The following is a 19786-nucleotide window of genomic DNA, read 5'->3' on the forward strand; positions in this document are numbered from 1 at the left end:
GCGAAACCAGAGATGGCGGGTTCCCATCGGCCGAATAAATTAGAACGAACAGAATTCACCATCATCGCGACCGTGACTCAAAAGTGGACCCTGTGGATCAGAGGGTCACTCAGGGGCGGTATGCTTCCTCACGGTATTACGTAGCCCATGAATCAGAGAGCATGCAACATGAATCCGCTAGCGTGTAATCTTGTAATGAAAAACTTACGGGAGACTATCAAACCTAAAGGCTAGATCCGCGATGGGCTGCAGGATTTACAGTGGCATTCGCGTCGCTAAGGTACTCGTACGGAGGAAAAAGAGGTACGGTGAGTGATAAGAAGCATGTAATTTACGTCCAAAAATTGGGTTGTCAATATCATAACCTGGGACGGATTCTTCTCCGCTTGGACTTCATCTTTGAGATAATCATCATACTGCTTCGCCGTTGACGTGTGTCTGGTAGAGTACCGCGAGACCGGGGACATTTGCTCGCTTCTACATTTACAACATAGGTACCGGAGGTTACAAAGCAATCAGTTGGGGAAGCCGCGAAGATGGAAGTATTGGTCCTCGGACTCTGTCGGACTGGAACCACTAGTGCGTACCTGAGCGCCATCGAGGCAAGACATACTGACTGGGTGATGTAGCTATGACGATAGCACTACAAGACTTGGGATACGGAGAGGTGTACCACATGAGATCCGCTTATGCCAGCGAAAGGGATGTTGAGCTATGGATACAAGCCTTGGAAGCGAAGTACGAAGGCAAAGGATCCCCTTTGGGCAGGGAGCAATGGGACTCAATCCTCGGTCATTGCGAGGTATTGTCACCGACGTGTGAGTCTGTTGACGGTAAATAACTAAAGCCCAGGCTACCACCGACATCCCTGGTGCGTTCTTTGCCACAGAGCTGGTTGAGGCGTATCCCGAGGCCAAAGTCATCCTGACTACACGAACGCCGGAAAGCTGGCACGCGTCGATGATGCAGACTACCTGGGCAGTCTACCAAGACCGAGTGCGATGGATTGCTGCCAAGTTGGACGGTCCAACTTCACGACGCCGCCGCATGAGCGACTTGTTTTTCCAGCATTTCTTCGGTCACAATTTTCCCCGTACTGGTAAAGAGGTCTTCATTGAGCACAATGTTGCTGTCCGGCGTCTTGTACCGGCCGAGCATTTCCTGGAACATCGGGCAACGGACGGCTGGGAGCCTTTATGCAAATTCCTTGGTAAAGCTGTTCCGCAAGACAAGGCATACCCAAACACAAACGATGTGAAGTCCTTCCGTTCGAGGTTCCAAGCAATGAACAAAGGAATTTTCATCCAAGTCCTGACGTCGTTGGCCCCGAAGGCGGTACCGATCGTAGCCATCACTAGCATATTGTGCTGGATGTTCTGGGCAAGTATTTAGTATTTTTTGGGTCTTTGAGTGGATATTCTGGTCTATGTATGTTGTACTGAGGAACCATATAGTCTCAACTCATCTGTCCAGGAACTGCAGATATCTGGGTCACCTGAACGAGATCAGCTGAATAGCTTGGTTTGCCTGAGGATTTTGTTCAGGAATCCTATAGAGGTCTTCTTCCAATGACTGTGACTCTGTCTTGGTTAATGGCAACACCTTTCCGACACTCCAGGTCCGCTTTGATGAGGCTCTCGCGGAGAGCTTGTCCTTTGCCATCACCTAGACGGTCCAAAGCACGATAGCTCATCTCCTCAAGTGCCAACAGAATGACATCATTGTGTAGCAGTAGATGCGTGAGATCTGTTCCTTTCCGGTGTTCGAAGACATCTATCAATCCACCTTCGCGAAACGTCCTGGGCAGATCGGCAACCCACCTATAAGTGTTATCTTTATAACCTCAGATGTTTTAGCACAGCACATGGTATTCTCACTTTGGATGCATTCTAGTATCATTCTGTCTAGTAGGTGCGTCGATTGCGGCGGCGAGGTTTGCGGAAGAGTTGGAGGATTGGGCATGAACAATACTGGCAACGATCTGTCAGGACATACACTTTCGCGACGGTGTTTGACCGTTTCTGGTACATACTACCTTGAAGCCAGATCGTATTCGGCCCATTGGATGTAGCCTCCAGGCTCTATCAACGTCGCTGTCCATAAGCGAAATATTATCCAATAGGTTCATGATTCACCAATCGAAGGGTAAAAGGTAGAAATTGTACGCACTGAGCATTTGAATGAACGTCTTCAAGAGCGGCATCGGGTCATTGTTCTGGACAATTAAGAGAAAAAGGCGGATGTGGAGGATGTCGTATTTCCCGATAAGGTGTTCGGGAAGGTCGGCAAACGCATGCCAATCTTATATATTGACATTATTAGATAGCCATTCATTGGGTGGGCAGTGAGAAAGGTTGTTGTCGAAGCCGTCCAGTTGGGCGGAAGATGGTAACGTTCGAGCCACCTCAAGCAGCCAAATTCTGGTATCCGGACGTTATCGTCAGTCCTGACGGCTCTCTCTATGGCGTGGAACCATCAAACAGGTGGGACGCAGACCCTGTGCCGGTGCCAATATCGGCGATCTTCAATTCCGAACTCGATGTTGGAATACTTGGGTGCAGATTGTACCCCATTTGATCTTTCCAAAAGGAATGTTGTAAATTCAGCCTACATGCCACGGTCAGAGTCCAGTCTATTGGCACAAGTTAAGAGCGAACTTACCTCGCAGTTCCTTGGTAGCCAGTACCTAGCATATATTCATGGGAATACTGATCTGAGCTACTGCCTGCCATTCTGGCAACGAGGAACAACAAGACCAATGCTTCAAGACAGTCTGGAGTCGAAGGGCAGCTGCGAGGTACAGTCGAGTTGAAAATTGGGATGCTTCAATGTGTGGCGTTCGAGGATGTGACTGTTTAATCTTTCCGCACTAATGGTACTCTACTGAGATCCGCCGCCTCTACAGCATTTTTCTCCCCGTAATGATTTCCATAATGGGGCTCGGAAGACTTGGGGCTGGGCTGCAATATCATTTGCGTTACATACTAAGAGAGTATGGCAAATTCATGCATAGAAGGAATCTACAAATGCGGGCAGCCTTCTAGAAAAGGTGACAATTATAAACAAACCAACCATAACTTACCGTCCTTGTTAGTGAAGGGAGTTTTCTTCCAGCTGCCTTTGTCCAAAATCTCTTCAGGTAAACAGTCAACATAGTCTGGCTCATAACCACAAAAGTATGCGAAAAACAGAAAGAAGAAAGCCACCAAGATTTGACGTTGTCCACTTTAACAACTTGCTGACTGTAGAGCTTTGATACATTTTCAGCTTCCACCTCCGTGAATCCTCGGATTCTCGCACACCTAATTTTCCCCTCTATGCACGACTCCTGCTGGACCCTCTTACGAGCTCCGGGCACCTTTGTGGTCAACTTCTCCGCTCTGCAGTGCGTTCATGTATGCATCAACTACGTTGTGGGATGCTTTGTTGGACATCCAGTCAAAGTGTCTGTGGTTATGAACGTTTATCGGTTTGCATTGGGGCTTTTTATTCCGTTCTCTTTCGAACAATGGATCGAAGCTGGTAGTAGTGGCTGGGTTTTCGGCATGGTGTCGTTTTTTTTGTTGTTTGCGATGATTCTTATGTTTTTTTGCTGAGCTGGAAAAGGAAGACGTTGCGCGGACTAGTCCTCCTGCAAAGAAATTGTGGAGACTGGGGAGGGGGAAGACACAATTATCTGGGATCTTGGATCAGCTTGGCAGGAAAAGACTGAGTACAGTATTCAAGAGCAAGATGGTTTCCAGGTCACGCGACTGTTCTATCGAAAGTCCTCGCCGTTAGCGGTCGAGTCGCGAGATTGATATAGCTATTGCGCCAAGATCAGCCCTACCGTCAATACTTGCCTTATCTTTTCGCGGTACCTCGGTGCGAAGGTTTATCTTTCCTCGTTGGCTTGGCGTACATGAAGCTCAACCTCTGTCTCCAGCCTCCTCGAGAGCTGGAGGTCTGCGTTATCTGAAGGTGTCCACTATTTTACATCGGCCCTCAGAATTACAGTCAGACTGCCTGTGCTTCTCCAAGCTAATTGAGCTCATAGCGAATAGCGATACTCTTCCCTAGCGTTCGCTGCAGTTGTTCGTGCGGAGCTTGTGCAACAGTCATGGAGGGTAGAAGGAGTTGGACTGGACGAGGCAATTGGGTCTCAATGCTCTTCTGTATATATATGGCGCTGTCGTTGGGAGGGTTTGTCTCTGCAGCTTCGCTCAATCAGCGGCAGGCTGGTATGTACCCACTGACCAGACTGTCGTTGCTTCAATTACATGTTTGATGCTAACAAACCGCTTCGCAGATGACTTCTCAGCGGAGAATCCCGACGACTCAGACACTTCTGGCCTGCCAACAGGTGTTGCAGCTAGTGCGCCAGTGCCAATTGCGAATACGACCGCAGCTTCGAATGGAACTGTGAAGGCTTCGTCCCTCTCTTCTGCTGCTGCGGTAGCCACCACCGCGTCCAGTCCTCTCAACAACACGAATGATCCGAACATGTGCCATAGGACATACACAACGGACCCAGAAGGTGCCACGGATATCGCTAATCCCTTTTGCAAGCCAGGTGATGGACAAGACGTATACCCAAATATCCCGTATCAAGGTAGGTCTCAGCTTGAATGTCCTGTGGAGAGCACATGCTAACACCTCGCAGTGACTTGGGACCCCTCCCTCTTCGAAGACGGCGCAAATAATACAGTACAAGTCTACAACGTCGACGCCACCGGCCTCAACTCTCCAGCCACCGCAGACATACTCGCATCGGGCAACGCCACCAACTTTGAGGGTTCCGTCTTCCTCAACATGTCTTCCGTTTGGCTCAACGGCCAACCAACCGCCAATCTCACCCTCTCCCTCATAGTCGACAAGGGAGACGACGATCCCAAAGTCTTTGGCGGCCCCATCTTCACCCTGCTTTCCACCTCCGATTCCGACTCTACGCACTCCGCGCCGTCGTCCGCCTCTTCGAGCAGCAACAAGCTCGGCGAAAAAGTCGGCCTGCCCGTCGGCCTTGTCTTCCTCATCGTTGCTGCCATCGCGGTGGCGCTGTTTGTCTGCTTCCGCAAGCGGAGAGGCCAGGGTTATGGCACGGGGAAATCGCTTCGTCAAAGAGTCGGTAGTGGTACCGCCAGGGGACATAGAAGGGACGCGAGCTTCCACGACGAACCCACCAGGGGAGTGGAGTTGAAGGATAGGAATAAAGGGCTTACCGGGGAATCGCCAGAGGACAATTGGGACTGGGGAAGCCCCGTCAGCAGTCCGTCGAATGCCGGTGGTGCGGGCAACGCGTTTCGGGATGAGATTCAGAGGCAGAGGAGTGGGCGGTGAGGCGGGGCGAGATCCGGTTCGAATCTGAACGGATGAGTGCGGAAAATTTAGACCGATGAGTGCTTATACCTTGACGTATATAACGACTCTTTTCTTGTCATCAGTTGCGCGAGTACGTAACTGCCTTTGAGCCTTACGAAGATATTGACATGAATTCTATTTCGATCTGGATGTGTGATCTATGCTTTGCTGTTGGCTGCGATCTAAGTCATTGTGACTACCTCGGGGAATGCATCGACTGTGGATGTAATCTTTCATGCCATCTCAAAAACGCGTGGCATTCCCCCATGATAATTTCCTCCGATTTAAGTTTTGCACCTTCCATACCGAGTCTTCATCACTCCATCTCAATCCACGAACTTGACCCCCTTTCCCCCGCTAACGTCAATCGCTCCGCCCCTGTAACTCCCCCTCTTCTTCTTATTCTTCTCCTTCGTAAAGCCTTTTCCCTTCGTCACACTCAGATCCTGATGTGCCCTATCCGCGTAGTCGTAAGAGCGGTACGCATTCGAAGCCATCTTAGGGTCTACGGGGGTGTCTTGAGGAACGCGCTGGAAGGGCGTGTTCTGCTTCTTCGTGAACTTGGAGGCTTTAGGCGTGGGAGAGGATGAGCGCTTGCGTTTTGTGCTGGTAGTCGTAGTGGTGACGGTGGTAACAGCCTGTTGGTCGGCTGAGGTCAAGGAGTCGGAAGAAGAGGTCGATGACAGGCTCGTGTTGGCTGCGGAGGGTTTTTGCGCCGAGCTTGCCTGGAGAGTTACGCTGGAGTCACTGGATACTTGGGTAGGCTTGGCGGTCACGACTTTGGTTGTTTTGGTGACTGTTGGTTTCGGAGGCTTGGAGAAATCGACTTCTGAAGACTCGCCATCTGATGAGATTGACTCCGAAGAGGATGATGATGAGGATGCTTCTGCCTTCGTGGTAGTTGTCGTGGTCAGTGTTGATTTGGGAGCCCCATTATCAAACTCGCTGTCCGATGATGAGCTATCTGAGGAAGGTCCTGACTCCGCTTTGGCGATCGCTGTGGTAGCTGCGGCAGGTTTGGCAGGTTTGGCAGGTTTGGCAGCAGACCCGCTGTCTGATGACGAGGTATCCGAAGAAGAGGAGGACTCGGCAGATGGTTCGGAAATTGGGACGCTATTTTGAGGCTGCGGGATGACATTGAAGATAGAGCTGGATGCGTCTTTTTTCCCTGATACTGCCTGGAGACCTGCAGAGGAAGAAGTGTCGGAGTCTGATTCTGATTCGGAGCTTGAAGAGATACCGGGGCTTGCTTTGCGCTTGAGGCTGTTCACTAATCCGTTGACTGTCGGCTTGGGTGAAGCTGTATGTAGAACTAGCTGTGCGCCAGCATTTTCTTTCTCGTCGTCGGCATCGCTGTCCGAACTTGAGTGTGATGTAGATATCGATGATGACTTTATCTTCGACAATTCGCTAGACTTCTTGGTGGGCTTCTGAGCTGGAGTCGCATCCTTCATCTCTACATCCTCGTCACTGCTCCCACTACCACTGCTACTCGTGATGTCTTTGGCAATGACCTTGGCCGCTGCAGCTTCACTGGCCTTGGCTTCCGCTTTCACTTCCTTTTTTGCCTTTTTGGCCTTTTTCGACTTCTTGACTGCCTTGGCGTCGTCGCTATCGTCACTATCGCTGCTACTGGTCTCTTCCACTTGTAGCTTTTCCTGGTAACCCTTGTACCATTCTTTGAAGATCTTGACCAGGTCTGGGAACCCTTTCGGCAGCTTGGCCCCTAGCTCAATCTTCCATGCATCTAGCTTCTTCCTTGATTGTAATTGAGTGGTGTAAAGGCGCGAAGTGTGGTGGAAACCGTAAGAACTTAGAAATGCCCCCACAAGGCTGAGCAGTAGATCCGGAGGTGGAGCCTTCATTGGTGCGGTGACTGATGTGTACTGCAAGAATCTGATAGCCTGGTCTCTTTCCTTCTCATCTTTGCTTATATGGGCCTCTGACTTTGGCTTCGGATTTATGACTGGATTCTCTTCATCTGGAGGAAACATCCATTCTGGTTGTGGTTTGTCTGGTGCATTCTTCTTTTTCTTCTTTCGAGGAGGCTCTGAGCCTTGTGCGGGCAGCTCGAACTCTGGCTTGATCTCCACAGACGGTTTCTTTGATTTGGTTGGCATTTCGATTGTTGAATGAGTCGTGCATTGTGATAAATTGGTGATTGCGGAGCCCAAAGAAAATAGAAATCTTGACAAGCCGGCTCGTGCGCGGGTAGACCCGCTAGCGTGGGCGGTGTTAGCGTATAATGGACTGTCTCGCCCTGAGATGGAAGGAACCACCTTCCAAAGATCGAGTACTTGACTTGGCAACGCCTCGTCTTCAGCACAAGCCTTTGCCTTCCGAAAATCTACCTATGTGTGGCATGCGATTCAACCAAAGCCGTCCAAATGAGCCCCGCGCGGCGAGCATCTGCCCTCGATGAATGTCAGTACTGCCGGGCAACGCCCGCGCGGTCCTCCGAATGGGCTAGGCCCTGGTGGGAGACCAGTCCAAGATCATCGCAATGGCAGTAACATCAGTGCAATGAGTTCGGCCTCCGCAAATGATTCTCGGAATCGTTCAGGCTCAGAGATGAGCCGGGCGGAAACATTCGAGGACGAGAAGAAACGCATTATCGAGAGCTCTTTCGCCAAGAAGGAGGCAGATGGATCGGGTCAGCCGTTCAACGTGTGGCCGAAGTGTTTCGTGAACTGACAACGTCATAGCATCCGAGTCATACATAACGCACATTCGTATTGTGGAAGATGCAGCATACCCGTCCAGCCCCCCGCCTCTTGAATCTCCACCGGACAACAAAAAAACACGAGTGATCATTGTCGCCGTAAAGAGATCGGGACGCGTGCGAATGCACAAGGCGAGGGAGAACGCCAATGGAACCTTCTCGATTGGAAAGACTTGGGTATTGGACGACTTGGAAGTGATCGAGTCCTTTACCAATGCAGTCCCGCAGACTGCTGAGCAGCAGCAGAACAAATCTAGGGCAGGGCCGACTGGGTTCATCGTGACTGTACAGAAGCCATACTATTGGAAAGCAAATACTGCGAAGGAGAAAGACTTCTTCATCTTCAGCCTCATCAAGATATATAGGAAGTATACCGGGGGAAAGCTACCGCAGCTCATTGGCTTCAGTTCGCAGGAACTTGATCAATTAAGTGGAACTTCGGGACCGCAGAATGGTGCACCAACGGCAGCGCGGCCCAATGCACCCGCAGGAGAAAGTGTCAGAGTGCCCAGTCAAGAGCCTTCAGTCATACGAGAACCACCAGTAGAGACAAGTCGAGAAAGGAGGCAACGTCCATCTCAAGAACGCCCGTCTCAGGAGCGCCCATCTCAGGAACGCCCATCTCAAGAGCGCCCTCCCGAGGAGCGCGTGCTTCACAGTGCCGTTGCGCAAACTCGCTCTGTGCGGTCAGCAGGCAGTAACGAGCGCATTCATATGCCTGGCGCATTTCCCTCCACAGACTCTATACAAGACCCATCGCCCCAATCATCACAGCATCAGCTGAAGACCAACCGATCCGAGTCGCCAGCTCTGCGTAATGCTGTCCCACAACCTAAATTCTCCAGACCTTCTGCAGGACAGAGTACAGATTCATTCCAAAGTGGCCGTGAAACTCAACCCGCTCCTCTGCAGCCAAGTGGTCGATCAAGCAATGAGAGAGTAGGCCAAAACGGAACATATGCAACAGGGGTTACCCCGGGCCCCGACCGCCCGACAATAGCACCAGATAGGCCAGTGAATGCTGTAAAGGACATCCCGACTCCAGTACCACATGCTAAAGAATCCACGCCCGCCAAGCAGGCAATAGCTCTAAACTTCAATCCAGGCTTGAACGACAACTCCCCGGACCAAGCAACCACTCCCAAGGGATCTCTTGACCTGCGGAATGGCAATATGCGAGACCATTCAATCCCAGGGAGAGACTCCAGCCAAGGCACTCGTGGGCTGCCATCTTTAAATCAATCAGAATCGAGTGAAGACAACTTTCCAAACGAGACGCGATCAACAACAGCGTCAAGTCATGTTGCTCAAAGTAGTCAAACTACAAACCAAGAAGTCAAATCATTAGAGCCAGCAGCCCATGATGATGGTATCTCAACCCCTCAGCCATCTGTCACAAAATTCCCACCAACCCCCCCTCCAGAAACTCCAACAGAAGAGGAGCACCGACCTGGGCTTGGGCCGATGATAAAGAAGAAGAAGTCGACCACGGAGGTTGCGTCAAAATTTCGAAAAGCCGCCACCGCCTACAATGCTTTCAAACCTCGCGCTGGTGGTGCCGCGGAAAAGGTAGCCAATGACAAGACGGCCGGTGGTGATGGCATCACAGGTGTTTTTCAAGCACCATCTCTTCTCAAGGGTATCAGCCAGGACGACGTTAGACCGGCGACACCCAAGCAGAGCCTGGAGAATCGACCATCGACGCCCGATGTTAAAAGGGAGATTCCAACAGTGCAGATCACCACTTCTCCCGCGAAACCCGTCACGCCAGTGCCTCCAGAGCCTGTGCCACAGAAGCCTTCGGAACTTGTCTTGCAGAAGAGTTCCGAGAACGAACAGCGGCCACCAATCGCAGAAAAAGCTCAAGAGGATCGTCGTAAGAAGCATCGTTCTGACCATTCCGCCAAATACGCCAAAACATTGGGCATTAATGCTGGTCTATTAGAAGGCCGGACTTTCGAGATCGAAGAGGTACTGAATGATTTCGGTTGGGGAGAAGAGGGAAGCGGACGGGCGACATTCGAGGAGCTTGAAAAGGGTATCCGCAAAGAGATTGCCCGAGTGGAGGCCGGCAGCTGGCTAAGTGCTGTGGAAAACAATGACGAACGTGTCGTGGCAGTAGCTGAAATGATGGACCGAGTTGTAGCAGAGTGCGATGAGCTCGACAACCTGCTTACTTTGTACAACGTCGAGCTGGGGGTATGTTTGATCTACTGCTATTTTGGAGAGCACTGCTGACTACAGGCAGACACTGAGCGAGGACGTCGCATACATTGAGGCTCAGTCACAGGGCCTGCAGGTTCAGACAGCTAACCAAAAGCTCCTCCAAAACGAGCTGAAGAATCTACTGGACACAGTATCTATTTCAACTGCGGACCTGAGCAAATTGAAGAACAACTCTTTGAGCACCACTCGCGAGGTTCAGGAAGTCGAATACACTCTCGCACAACTTTATGCTGCGATGTTGACAATTGACCCCAAGCTTCGTCACAATGATAGCAAGTCAGTGACTGTCGATCAAGCCAGCCTGCATCGAAGCAGCAGCACTGGACATGGAAGCACGGAGCTCAGCTCCATGCACGCCGTCCGCGAGAAGAAGGAGACATTCCGCCGAGAGAGCGTTGATTTTATACAACGGCTAAAACGGCATATGTCAAAGATGTTCCAAGATGTGGAGCAGCAAACGAAAGACGCTTTGGATAGCAATCGAAACAACAAGGTCTCAGCAAATCCTACCAAGCTCGACCATCATTTACGGGATGCGCCAAAACAAGACTTGTGGCTGTATTCACCGTTGATACTTTTCGCACGTGAGATGGAGATGTCTGAGTGGGAGGATCTTTTGCGTATTTATGAAAGCCGGATCAAGACCCAATACCAGGGAGAGTTCGGCGATAATTTCTCCGCTTGGAAACGGGCCACCAGAAAGCAGTTAGGAGATGAGCAAGATGTTCTTTTTACGACCCAAGAGAAGGAGAATGAGAGCCTGGTTGGACGCAAACTGACCGTGAAACGATCCAAGACCGTACGCGCAGGAGACCGAATATCAAGTGGCGACAAGACGAGAGACGGCAAGGTCACCGCATACGAAGCCTTTGCGGGTGCTTTGACGGAGACGGCTAGAGTCATCTTCGTGGAACAGAACTTTGTGGTCGACCTCTTCCATGCATCGTCACTTGATACCCAGGATTTCATCGACGCACATGCTATCGAACCCGCGCAGCGAAAAACTGGAGACCTGATGGTCAAAAAGCCCTTTGACCCTGATCGCAACGTGGCCAAGACTGTGTCGGGGGTCATGGAAGAGATCTATTCGTTCTGGCCGACTGAGCTGCAGAGTCTTGCTGACTGGACCATCAAGCAGGATGCTATGAATGGCGTTGGCGTCCTCTTCGCCCTCGAGTCTCAGCTTCTCGAGGTCGAAGAAACCAATCAAGAGTTCCTGACCCAAGCTGTCACTAGAATCCGCGACCGTCTGGTCACTAAATTTGCTCACTTCATCAATGAGCAAATCCGTGGCATCGAAGACACTAAAGTCAAAATCAAGAAGCGAAAGGGTGTCATCGCATTCATAAAGACATTCCCCAACTTTTCTATCGCTCTTGAAAACATGCTTCCGCCAACTCGCTCTCTCGACCACCTTCCTGTACGCGCCACGGTCAATGACGCCTACAATAGAATCAACAAAGCCATGTTCGAAAGCCTGAAATTCATTGCAAAGGAAAGCCCGACGGCGACGCAAGCTGCTGCGACTGCAGGTGATCCTGAGGATAAGGAAGCCCTCAACTACCATATCCTCCTCATTGAGAACATGAACCACTATATCGAGGAAGTAGCCGTCCGGAAAAACCCCATCCTCGAAGACTGGAACTTCCGCGCGCGCGCCGAGTTGAACGAGCACATGGAGCTGTATCTCGCTGCCGTCATACGTCGACCTCTGGGCAAGCTTCTAGACTTCCTGGAGTCCACCGAATCACTTATACGCAACAATCCTGGCTCTCCAACCTCAATAGCCACACGTGCCTCCCATTCGCGCTCCACCTTCAAGAAGATCCTCTCTAGCTACGACGCAAAGGAAATCAAACGAGGTATCGACACCCTGAAGAAGAGAGTAGACAAACACTTCGGTGACGGTGACGACACGGCTGGCTTGTCTAGAGAACTGGTCACCAAAGTTTTCAGAGAGTGTGAAGGCAGATACCTTCAGATTGGAGAGAGAGTTAGCAAAGTGGTCAAGGATGTGTACGAAAGCAGTCTCGAGGTCGAGTGGAGAAGGGAAGACGTCGTTTCGGCTTTCAGACGGTAAAGGGAGGGTAGAGTGGTTATGTATATATTGACGGCCAATTGCAGGCGTAGCGTGGTTGTCTTGTTCTGTCTTCGATGGGACTGATACAGGGTGTCATTATTTTTCACCGATATAGGGATGCATTACCGGTGGATCTCGCTTCGGAGATGTCCGGGCGGCATAGGGTTGAGGGATCTCGTCCAACGTTTCACAGCATATTACGGCCGTCGCATAACGAGGGGTGCTGTGGTCTTCCAGCCCTTGATGGGATTACTGCGTTGTATATACTTTTCCATTGAGCGAGATACCGAGCCAGACCCGACCGAGGCTAACCTCACACCTTTCCAGCTCACCACACATCAATGTAGACATTACCAATGCAGTCGGGCATGCCGTATCGCTGTTCTGCTGAATGTAACCAGCTTTCCCACTTGCCTCCTGCTCTATTTGTACATCACCGTCTCCCAAAGAGTCCCTTTATCTTAGCCAACACCCCCCCTTCCTTTTCTTTCTTCTTCTCCTCCGCAGCCCCAGCTCCGGCCTTCACCCGCTCAAGCTCCTCACCAGCACTCCTCAGCCTCTCCGTCGCCACCTCCAACCTCTCCCTCCCCCCTCCCCCCGCTTCCTCCGCTTCCTCAATCTCGGCTTCCACCACCTCTTCTATCCTCGCCACTTCGGCCAACATCGCCGACGACTCCGCCTCCCGATCCGAGTCTCGAGCGAGCCCCTTCACAGCCTGCTCTGCTCGCCGCGCCCGTTTTTCGCCCTTGGTGTAGTGACGAACGGGGGGTTCGGTAAGGGTGCCTGCTTGGTTCTCATCGTCGGGCTGGGAAGGGAGAGCGTCGGCGACGAGGGAAGGTTTCGTTTTTTGGGCTTGACGGGCGGCTTCGGCTACGGTTTCGGCTTCGATGGCCTCGGTGGTGCGGTTGATGTGGTCTTCCAGTGCTGTAGGTTCGGGTGACGGAGGGTCGATGGAGGTTTCCACATGTACTGCTTCTTCTTTTTCCTCTTCTTCTTCTTCTGCTTCTGAGGGACCTGCTTTGGCGCCTTGGATTCGCCCGACGACCTCCCCACTCGCCCTCTCGACTTCGTCTTCCAACGTGTCCGCCCTCCTCCCTTCCCCCTCCAGCGCCGTCGCCACTCCCCGCCCCACCAACCCCAACGCCGCCCTCTGCTCCTTCACCCTCCTCCTCACCTTCCCCGTCCGCATGACCAACCACCGCAACCTCCACCCTTCCACCCCCAACTCCTTGATCCGCCCCGCCTTCTCCCCCAACAGGTACTCGTCCAGGCCCCCGCACTTGTCGATCGTCCGCAGCACCCGCGCCTGCACCTTGACCTGCACGAACCGCGCCAGCCCGTCGCTCCAGAGCCGCTTGTTGTGCATGTTGGGCCGCCAGGCGCGGCGCGTCTTCACGGCGTTCTTGTCGGACACTTTGTTGCCGAAATGGATTTTCGCGCCGCCGTAGAGGCCCGAGTCGGATTGTTTGTAGTGCAGGGCGGGGCCGTAGGGGTAGGGGGGTGGGCCTTTGGTGTAGCCGGGGGCCGGGGATTGAGTGGCGGGCTTGGGGACGTGGAGGGTGGTGGAGAAGGGGCGGAGGCAGCGGAGAGATGGATGTTTGGGGAGGGCCATGGTGGTGAGGAGCATTTTGTGGGGGGTGGGGGAGGTTTGGGTGGTGGTTGAGAAGAAAGGCGTGGACGAAGTTCCTGCGTGAAGAGGCTCTGTGTTTTGGGAGTCGGCTATAGGATGCGAGATATTATAGGTTAGTGATAGACTTGTAAATGGCAAGATACATCTCCACCGGCAGAAAAAGGGCAACGATTGACAATTGGAGTTGGCATGTCATGAAGCTCGATGGCAGCTCAGCCGTCGTTGAAATGGCAGAAACAACGCCAAGGAAATCTCAGCCCTATCAAAGTCTCAATCTCAACTTCCATCTCTCGTCCTGAACCAATCCAGTCGACACAATCCATCACCACAGCAAATCCCACCTCCCACCACCACCACCACCAAACCCCAAATGACCACCCTCCCCGACCGCCCCCTCCCCTCCACCGCCTCCTACATCCTCGCCACCTTCATCCTCGCCGCCTGCGCCGGCTACTTCCTCGGCCAAGCCTCCTCCCTCGGTCTCTTCTCCCCCCGTCCCAGCCTCCCCGCCGCCGCAAAGTCCACCAAGAACCCGAGCTGGCCCAACAGCTACGATGTCGCCGTGCACCCGGACAGCTCGGACGAGGAGCTCATGACGCGTCTGAGGGGGGGGAAGGAGGGTGCCGGGGCTGGGGTGCGGCGGGTTGGGGATGGCGAGGAGGAGGATGGGAGTGGGAGTGGGAGCGATGAGAGTGAGGATGGGAGCGAGGGTGCGCGGGAAGAGCGGGGCGCGCTGAAGTCGTTTGAAGAGAATGAGGGGGAGGAGTGCAAATTGGTGTTGGTCGTGAGGACGGATTTGGGTATGGGTAAAGGTATGATACGGATAAATCTGTTTTCACCTCCCTGCTTTCAAATCTCGTTTTGATTCGAACATTACCTTTCCGAACGCATGGGCTTCTCCGCCTCTTCTCCTCTTCTCAATTCTCCTCAAACCAACCCCCCAAACAAACCCAAATCTAACCCCCCCCCTCCCCCCCCACAGGCAAAATCGCCGCCCAATGCGCCCACGCCACCCTCGCCTGCTACAAACACCTCCTCTCCTCCTCTTCCTCCTCTTCCTCCTCTTCCTCTTCCTCCTCTTCCCATCCCTCCCTCCTCCGCCGCTGGGAATCGACCGGCCAGGCGAAAATCGCCCTCCAGGTGCCGAGCGCGGACCAGCTCGAGCTGCTGCGCGCCCGGGCCCGGGACCGCGGCCTGTGCGCCCGGGTCGTGCGCGACGCGGGCCGGACGCAGGTGGCGAGCGGGAGCGCGACGGTGCTGGGGGTGGGGCCGGGGCCGAGGAGCGTGGTGGATGGGGTCACGGGGGGGTTGAGGTTGTTGTAGGAAAGCGGGGGAGGGGGGGTTTGGGGTGAGATGAGATGAGATGGTACGAACGCGGAGAAGCTGTAGAAGCTGGCGATGTGAAAATGAGAAAGAAAAAAAGATACCCAAGATCGGAGTGGTTATGGTACTGGTGGTGGATATTGAATGTATACCGCTCTTCTGGTTCTATCAATGCCAGCAGGGCCACAGTGGAAAGCTTCGTTACCCCCAAAGAGTCCACAAAGCACATACATCAGGCCAATCTCACACCAGCCTGCCTGTTCTTCTTCTGCGTAGTCCCCATCGCATTGTTCATCCCCGTCGCCTGGCTGCTGTCCAGCGTACTCTGCGCTTCCCTCTTCTTGTCATCCTCGATCTTCTTCAAATGCTTCTCCGTCTTCTGCTTCCCGCTCCCCTTGCCGTGGAACTGATGGCTCAGATGCTTGAAGGCCTCCTTCTGGTTCATGCCCCGTCCGAACTCGTCCACGTACTTCAGCTGCACGTCGGGCTTGTACTCGCGGTTGAAGATCTCCGTCATCTGCCGAGACTCGAGTTGGTCGCGCATCTTGTTCTCTTGCCGTGCATACTCTTCCCGCTCACGAGCGGACATGCGGTCAAGTTTGCCGGTGGCTCGGTCCCGCTCTCGTTGCTGGCGGGCTTTGGCTTCCACGGCTGCTTCGCGCTTTTGTTTCTCCGTGAGGAATTTTTGGCGGTCGCGGTGCAGGGCGTTGATGTCGGTTTCCTTGTTCTGCTTGATGAGGCCACGTTGTGAGAGCATGGAAAGTGTGGCACCGAGGCCTTGATTTAGGGTTGCGTCATCTTCGAGCCCGGTGTCGGTCATACCAGGTGCAGCGGACGTTGAGGTTTCGCGCTTGACGCGTGCTTCGAGGTCTTCGCCGTCTTCGATGTCGTTGTAGGATCGACCCATGTCCACGTCTCCGTCTTCGTCTTCAGGAGACGCCTCTTTTTTGGCTGGCGTGGCACTGCGGGCTTTGACGATTTGAGGGCGAGCTTTCCCCTCTTCCTTAGATCGTGCTAGATTGGCTACGAACTCTGTAGTCTCATCAATGATCATACCACCCTCTTCTGGTTGGGCTTCTTCTTCAGGCGTAGCTGCTTCCTCTCTGATCCTTTGCGCAAGATCCTCCGGCTTTTCTCTTTTCCGCTTCTTGAGGGCCGCTCGTCTTTGCACAGCTAGGACGGCCTGGAGATCTTCGTCGTCAGCAAAAGAAGTACTTTCAGTCGCCTTTGACTGAGCCTCTGGAATCTGTGAGTTGCCGGCATCAACAACCATGGCGTCCCCATTTGTTTGAGTGCCGTTGCTTGTCTCTACCGGAAATATGTCATCCTCATCAACAGCCCTTTGCCGCGTAGTTCTGGCCTTTTTCTTCTTCGGTTTCTTGATCTTGGCTTCTGTTGCCTCTGTATAATCTGATATCGGCGCGTCTTTGAGAATATCAAGGCTAATGGCTGTGGATTTTAACTTCCTCCCAACCGCTTGCTTCATCGCTTCACGCTCCTCCAATGATGCTCCCTGCCCATCCAAGGTAAAGCGCTTACGCTTTTTGCCATCGATCGTCTCGTCATAATGCTTCAGAATCGTCGAGCCGCCTTCTTCAATTTCAGCATGGGGGTCGTAGACGGGCTTCTTGATCTTCGAGCTCAGCCTCTCGGTCAGTGCCTCTCGCTCTTTCAGGTCCAAGTTCTCCAGTTCATCCCCTTCCTCTTCGTTCTGATCGATCGTGGAATCTTTGAGTGTCAGGACCTGCTCCTCACCACCCTCGAAATCTTCCAGCTCGTGGGCGACTTTCACACCGGCGAGATCCTCAGCCGTATGCTCCGGTGCATTCTCCCGTTCCGCCAACTCCTTCTCCAGCTTCGCCAATCTCTCCTTCTCAAGCCTCTTCCTTCTTTTCTTCTGCTGAAGCAACCAAGTCTTGGTATCGAGGTCTTCCTTCTCATCAGCCTCGCCCAATCCCTTTCCTTCCAGTTTGGAAAACTTCTTGGCGGCATCTCGAGCTTTCTTGATGGCCTCATTCTTCGCTTCTCGTTGCGCTTTAGCATCTGCTTCTTTCTGCAGCTGGTTCCAATTGTCGTACCCTTGTGCTTGCCTTGTTTCTAGCGTACTGCCCTTCTCCTCTTCCTCCTCCGATGAGCTCCCGGCGCCTTTGGAGGCTTTGAATCGGGGTCCGCCGCCTGGGACGGGGAGGAGGGCCATCCCGAGGGATGCCCGGATGCGGTTCGTCTCTTCGATATCCATGATGGTAAATGAATGGACTCGTAAGGAACAAGAGGATGAGAGATGGGTCAGTAATGACGACGAGTATCCGTGGTGTGAGTCAGTTGACAGTCAGAGGAGCAGCAAGAGTGAAGTTCGATGAGGCGGCAAAAGTTCCGTAGCCGCCTAGCGCAAAAAAGTCTTGGCGCACATATAAGAAAGATATTTTTTTCTTCTCTTTCCGCTCCCGCTTCCTTCCAAAACAACATGAGATCTGTGTCAGCCTCCCGCAGCCCTCTTCCCCTCGGGGACCTGGTGTCGTTCGGTCGAGACTGACAACTCGACGTCAAGGAGCCGCTTTTCCTCCACGGAGGAAAACCCCATAGCGTCAATCTTCCGGTCGACAGGTCTCAAATCGAATCGGTTTTGCCTTTCTTCGAAGCCTGAGCTCCCGTCCGGTGAGCTCGGTGGAGGGGGGGGGCTTGCCGAGGACGTCATATTCCACCACGTTCCTGATGGGGCGTCGTCTGATGAGGGTTGGGTAAAACGTGCGTGTTTGTCAATCCTTCTGTGTTGGTTGCTTGCTGACGTTCTTTGTAGCATGACTGTCTACATGATTCGGTAAATAGTTTCGAGTTTGTCTTGCGGTCGTGGGAAGACTTGGGCGGGATGTTTTCTGCGTCATTCCTCCGGGATCATACGAGTTTGGGAGATTGAACGGTTATTTGTCCTGTATTGTCCGCTCTTGTATCTTAACTGTACTTTCATTCGTGGAGCATGGGCAGCATTTATGAGCCTGCCTTCATAACAATTACGCAACGTCCATCTGACCACAGCAATGCCGTCGTCAACAAATTGCCCCATTCCCGTCCTCGCAGCATCCCCTTCCTGCGCTTCTACGTGGTCTCGAAACCCTCGCCCTGCCCCTAACACGTCCTATTGAGCAAGCGATGGCATTTCGCGCCGAGCCGACATCCGACCGTTCTGAAGCGCGGGACAGACGATAAAAATCCCTTGATGCATATCTCTCGCCGATCGCGTGGCAGGCATGATTCACCGTCGTCGTCTCCGTCAGATCCCCATACTCACACACACACACTCTCTCTCTCTCCACATCTCTCTTGCGAAAAACACAAGTTTGATTCTCTCGCCATGACTCCGAACCACCCTCTCCTCCTCTCCCCATCCCTCCTCACCCTCACCCTCCTCTTCGCCCTCCCCGCCCACCCGGCCTCCCTAACCCCCCCCCCACCCATCTCAAACCCCTCCCCCCCAACCGCCGACCGCTCCATCGAATGCTTCAACCTCACCACCCCAAAAGCCTACCCCGTCGACCCGAACGACTGCCCCCCCGCCATCGACGCCCTCTACCACGACCCCTCCGGCGTCATGGCCCTCCAGCGGTTCTCCCGCGACCCCGCCCTCGCCGCCTCCACCTTCCAGGTGCCCTTCGCCTGGCAGTACGGCTCCTGCCAGGTCCTGCTGACCAGCGGGCTCCCGGGCGCGCTCGACACGTTCCGGCTCGCCGACGTCATCGTGCAGGCGCTGCGCATCATCGAGGAGTGTCCGCCCCTGAGCAAGAAGGCGTTGGGGGGGCTGGGGCTGGTGGGGCGCGGGCAGGCGTTTTTTGTGGCGGTCAATGGGCCCGATTTGTCGCCGGATGGGGAGGGGGAGGGGGAGGGGGAGGGGGATGGCGATGGGGGTGGAGAGGTGGAGGGGGGTGGGGATGTGACGGGGCTGGGTTTCCGCGGTGGAAGTGACGGGTCAGGCGTTGATGTTGTGGATCCGGATTGGGCGAGTGAAGGGCTGATGGCATCATGAGGACTGGGGGCATCGTGGCGGAGAAGATAGGCAGAGTCTTTGTGAGCCTCATGGCTGCTTTCCGGACGGGCTTTCCAAGTGGTGGAGCCTGAGTACAAGTCTTCCTATGTTTTATGAGCACACGGCAATGCAATGTGGATGCTGTACCGTCCTGCGAAGGAGAGTGTTCAGTAGATGCAGAAAGTTAGGAAAGCGTTGGATATCATTGGGGAGAGGAATTATGAGGGTCCCCAAACCCAGATGTGTGCGATTCTAGCAGCTCTTTAGCAGGCCAGTGTACATTTGCCAATGTCTTCGGCCACAGCTTCTATGGGCACAGACATAGATGTCACCCCGTGAAGCCGGTATGATCGCTCGCTATTAGCATAACATGGACTTTGCTGAAATCATGGGAGTAGAGAAAATGACGGGGTATGTACAATGAAGCGAGACAGTGTCGAGCCCCGCTTG

At 53.4% G+C, this 19786-nt stretch overlaps 9 protein-coding genes across 9 annotated transcripts; 5 read left to right on the forward strand and 4 right to left on the reverse strand.

Moving 5' to 3' along the window:
• Nucleotides 1-631: 631 nt before the first annotated feature.
• Nucleotides 632-1392, forward strand: HO133_002395 (uncharacterized protein; the record flags this gene model as incomplete). Its single annotated transcript, XM_037293321.1, has 2 exons — nt 632-802; nt 853-1392. 2 exons carry the CDS (start codon nt 632-634, stop codon nt 1390-1392), a joined length of 711 nt encoding a protein of 236 aa, XP_037150974.1.
• Nucleotides 1393-1549: 157 nt separating this feature from the next.
• Nucleotides 1550-2128, reverse strand: HO133_002396 (uncharacterized protein; the record flags this gene model as incomplete). The annotated part of the gene is made up of 3 exons (XM_037293322.1): nt 1550-1820; nt 1878-1981; nt 2033-2128. The coding sequence occupies 3 exons, from the start codon at nt 2126-2128 to the stop codon at nt 1550-1552; spliced, it is 471 nt and encodes a 156-aa protein (XP_037150975.1).
• Nucleotides 2129-4144: 2016 nt separating this feature from the next.
• On the forward strand, nt 4145-5316 carry HO133_002397 (uncharacterized protein; the record flags this gene model as incomplete). Its single annotated transcript, XM_037293323.1, has 3 exons — nt 4145-4220; nt 4289-4591; nt 4643-5316. 3 exons carry the CDS (start codon nt 4145-4147, stop codon nt 5314-5316), a joined length of 1053 nt encoding a protein of 350 aa, XP_037150976.1.
• A 347-nt stretch (nt 5317-5663) lies between these two features.
• HO133_002398 (uncharacterized protein) lies at nt 5664-7457 on the reverse strand (the record flags this gene model as incomplete). The annotated part of the gene is made up of 1 exon (XM_037293324.1): nt 5664-7457. One exon carries the CDS (start codon nt 7455-7457, stop codon nt 5664-5666), a length of 1794 nt encoding a protein of 597 aa, XP_037150977.1.
• Nucleotides 7458-7755: 298 nt separating this feature from the next.
• On the forward strand, nt 7756-12365 carry HO133_002399 (uncharacterized protein; the record flags this gene model as incomplete). Its single annotated transcript, XM_037293325.1, has 3 exons — nt 7756-7990; nt 8043-10258; nt 10308-12365. 3 exons carry the CDS (start codon nt 7756-7758, stop codon nt 12363-12365), a joined length of 4509 nt encoding a protein of 1502 aa, XP_037150978.1.
• A 433-nt stretch (nt 12366-12798) lies between these two features.
• On the reverse strand, nt 12799-13977 carry HO133_002400 (uncharacterized protein; the record flags this gene model as incomplete). Its single annotated transcript, XM_037293326.1, has 1 exon — nt 12799-13977. One exon carries the CDS (start codon nt 13975-13977, stop codon nt 12799-12801), a length of 1179 nt encoding a protein of 392 aa, XP_037150979.1.
• Nucleotides 13978-14365: 388 nt separating this feature from the next.
• On the forward strand, nt 14366-15318 carry HO133_002401 (uncharacterized protein; the record flags this gene model as incomplete). The annotated part of the gene is made up of 2 exons (XM_037293327.1): nt 14366-14807; nt 14978-15318. The coding sequence occupies 2 exons, from the start codon at nt 14366-14368 to the stop codon at nt 15316-15318; spliced, it is 783 nt and encodes a 260-aa protein (XP_037150980.1).
• A 232-nt stretch (nt 15319-15550) lies between these two features.
• HO133_002402 (uncharacterized protein) lies at nt 15551-17557 on the reverse strand (the record flags this gene model as incomplete). The annotated part of the gene is made up of 1 exon (XM_037293328.1): nt 15551-17557. The coding sequence occupies one exon, from the start codon at nt 17555-17557 to the stop codon at nt 15551-15553; it is 2007 nt and encodes a 668-aa protein (XP_037150981.1).
• Nucleotides 17558-18667: 1110 nt separating this feature from the next.
• On the forward strand, nt 18668-19336 carry HO133_002403 (uncharacterized protein; the record flags this gene model as incomplete). Its single annotated transcript, XM_037293329.1, has 2 exons — nt 18668-18901; nt 18959-19336. The coding sequence occupies 2 exons, from the start codon at nt 18668-18670 to the stop codon at nt 19334-19336; spliced, it is 612 nt and encodes a 203-aa protein (XP_037150982.1).
• Nucleotides 19337-19786: the final 450 nt, after the last annotated feature.

This window comes from Letharia lupina (assembly GCF_014066315.1).
Source record: "Letharia lupina isolate WasteWater1 chromosome Unknown contig_14, whole genome shotgun sequence".
Lineage (NCBI taxonomy): Eukaryota > Fungi > Ascomycota > Lecanoromycetes > Lecanorales > Parmeliaceae > Letharia > Letharia lupina.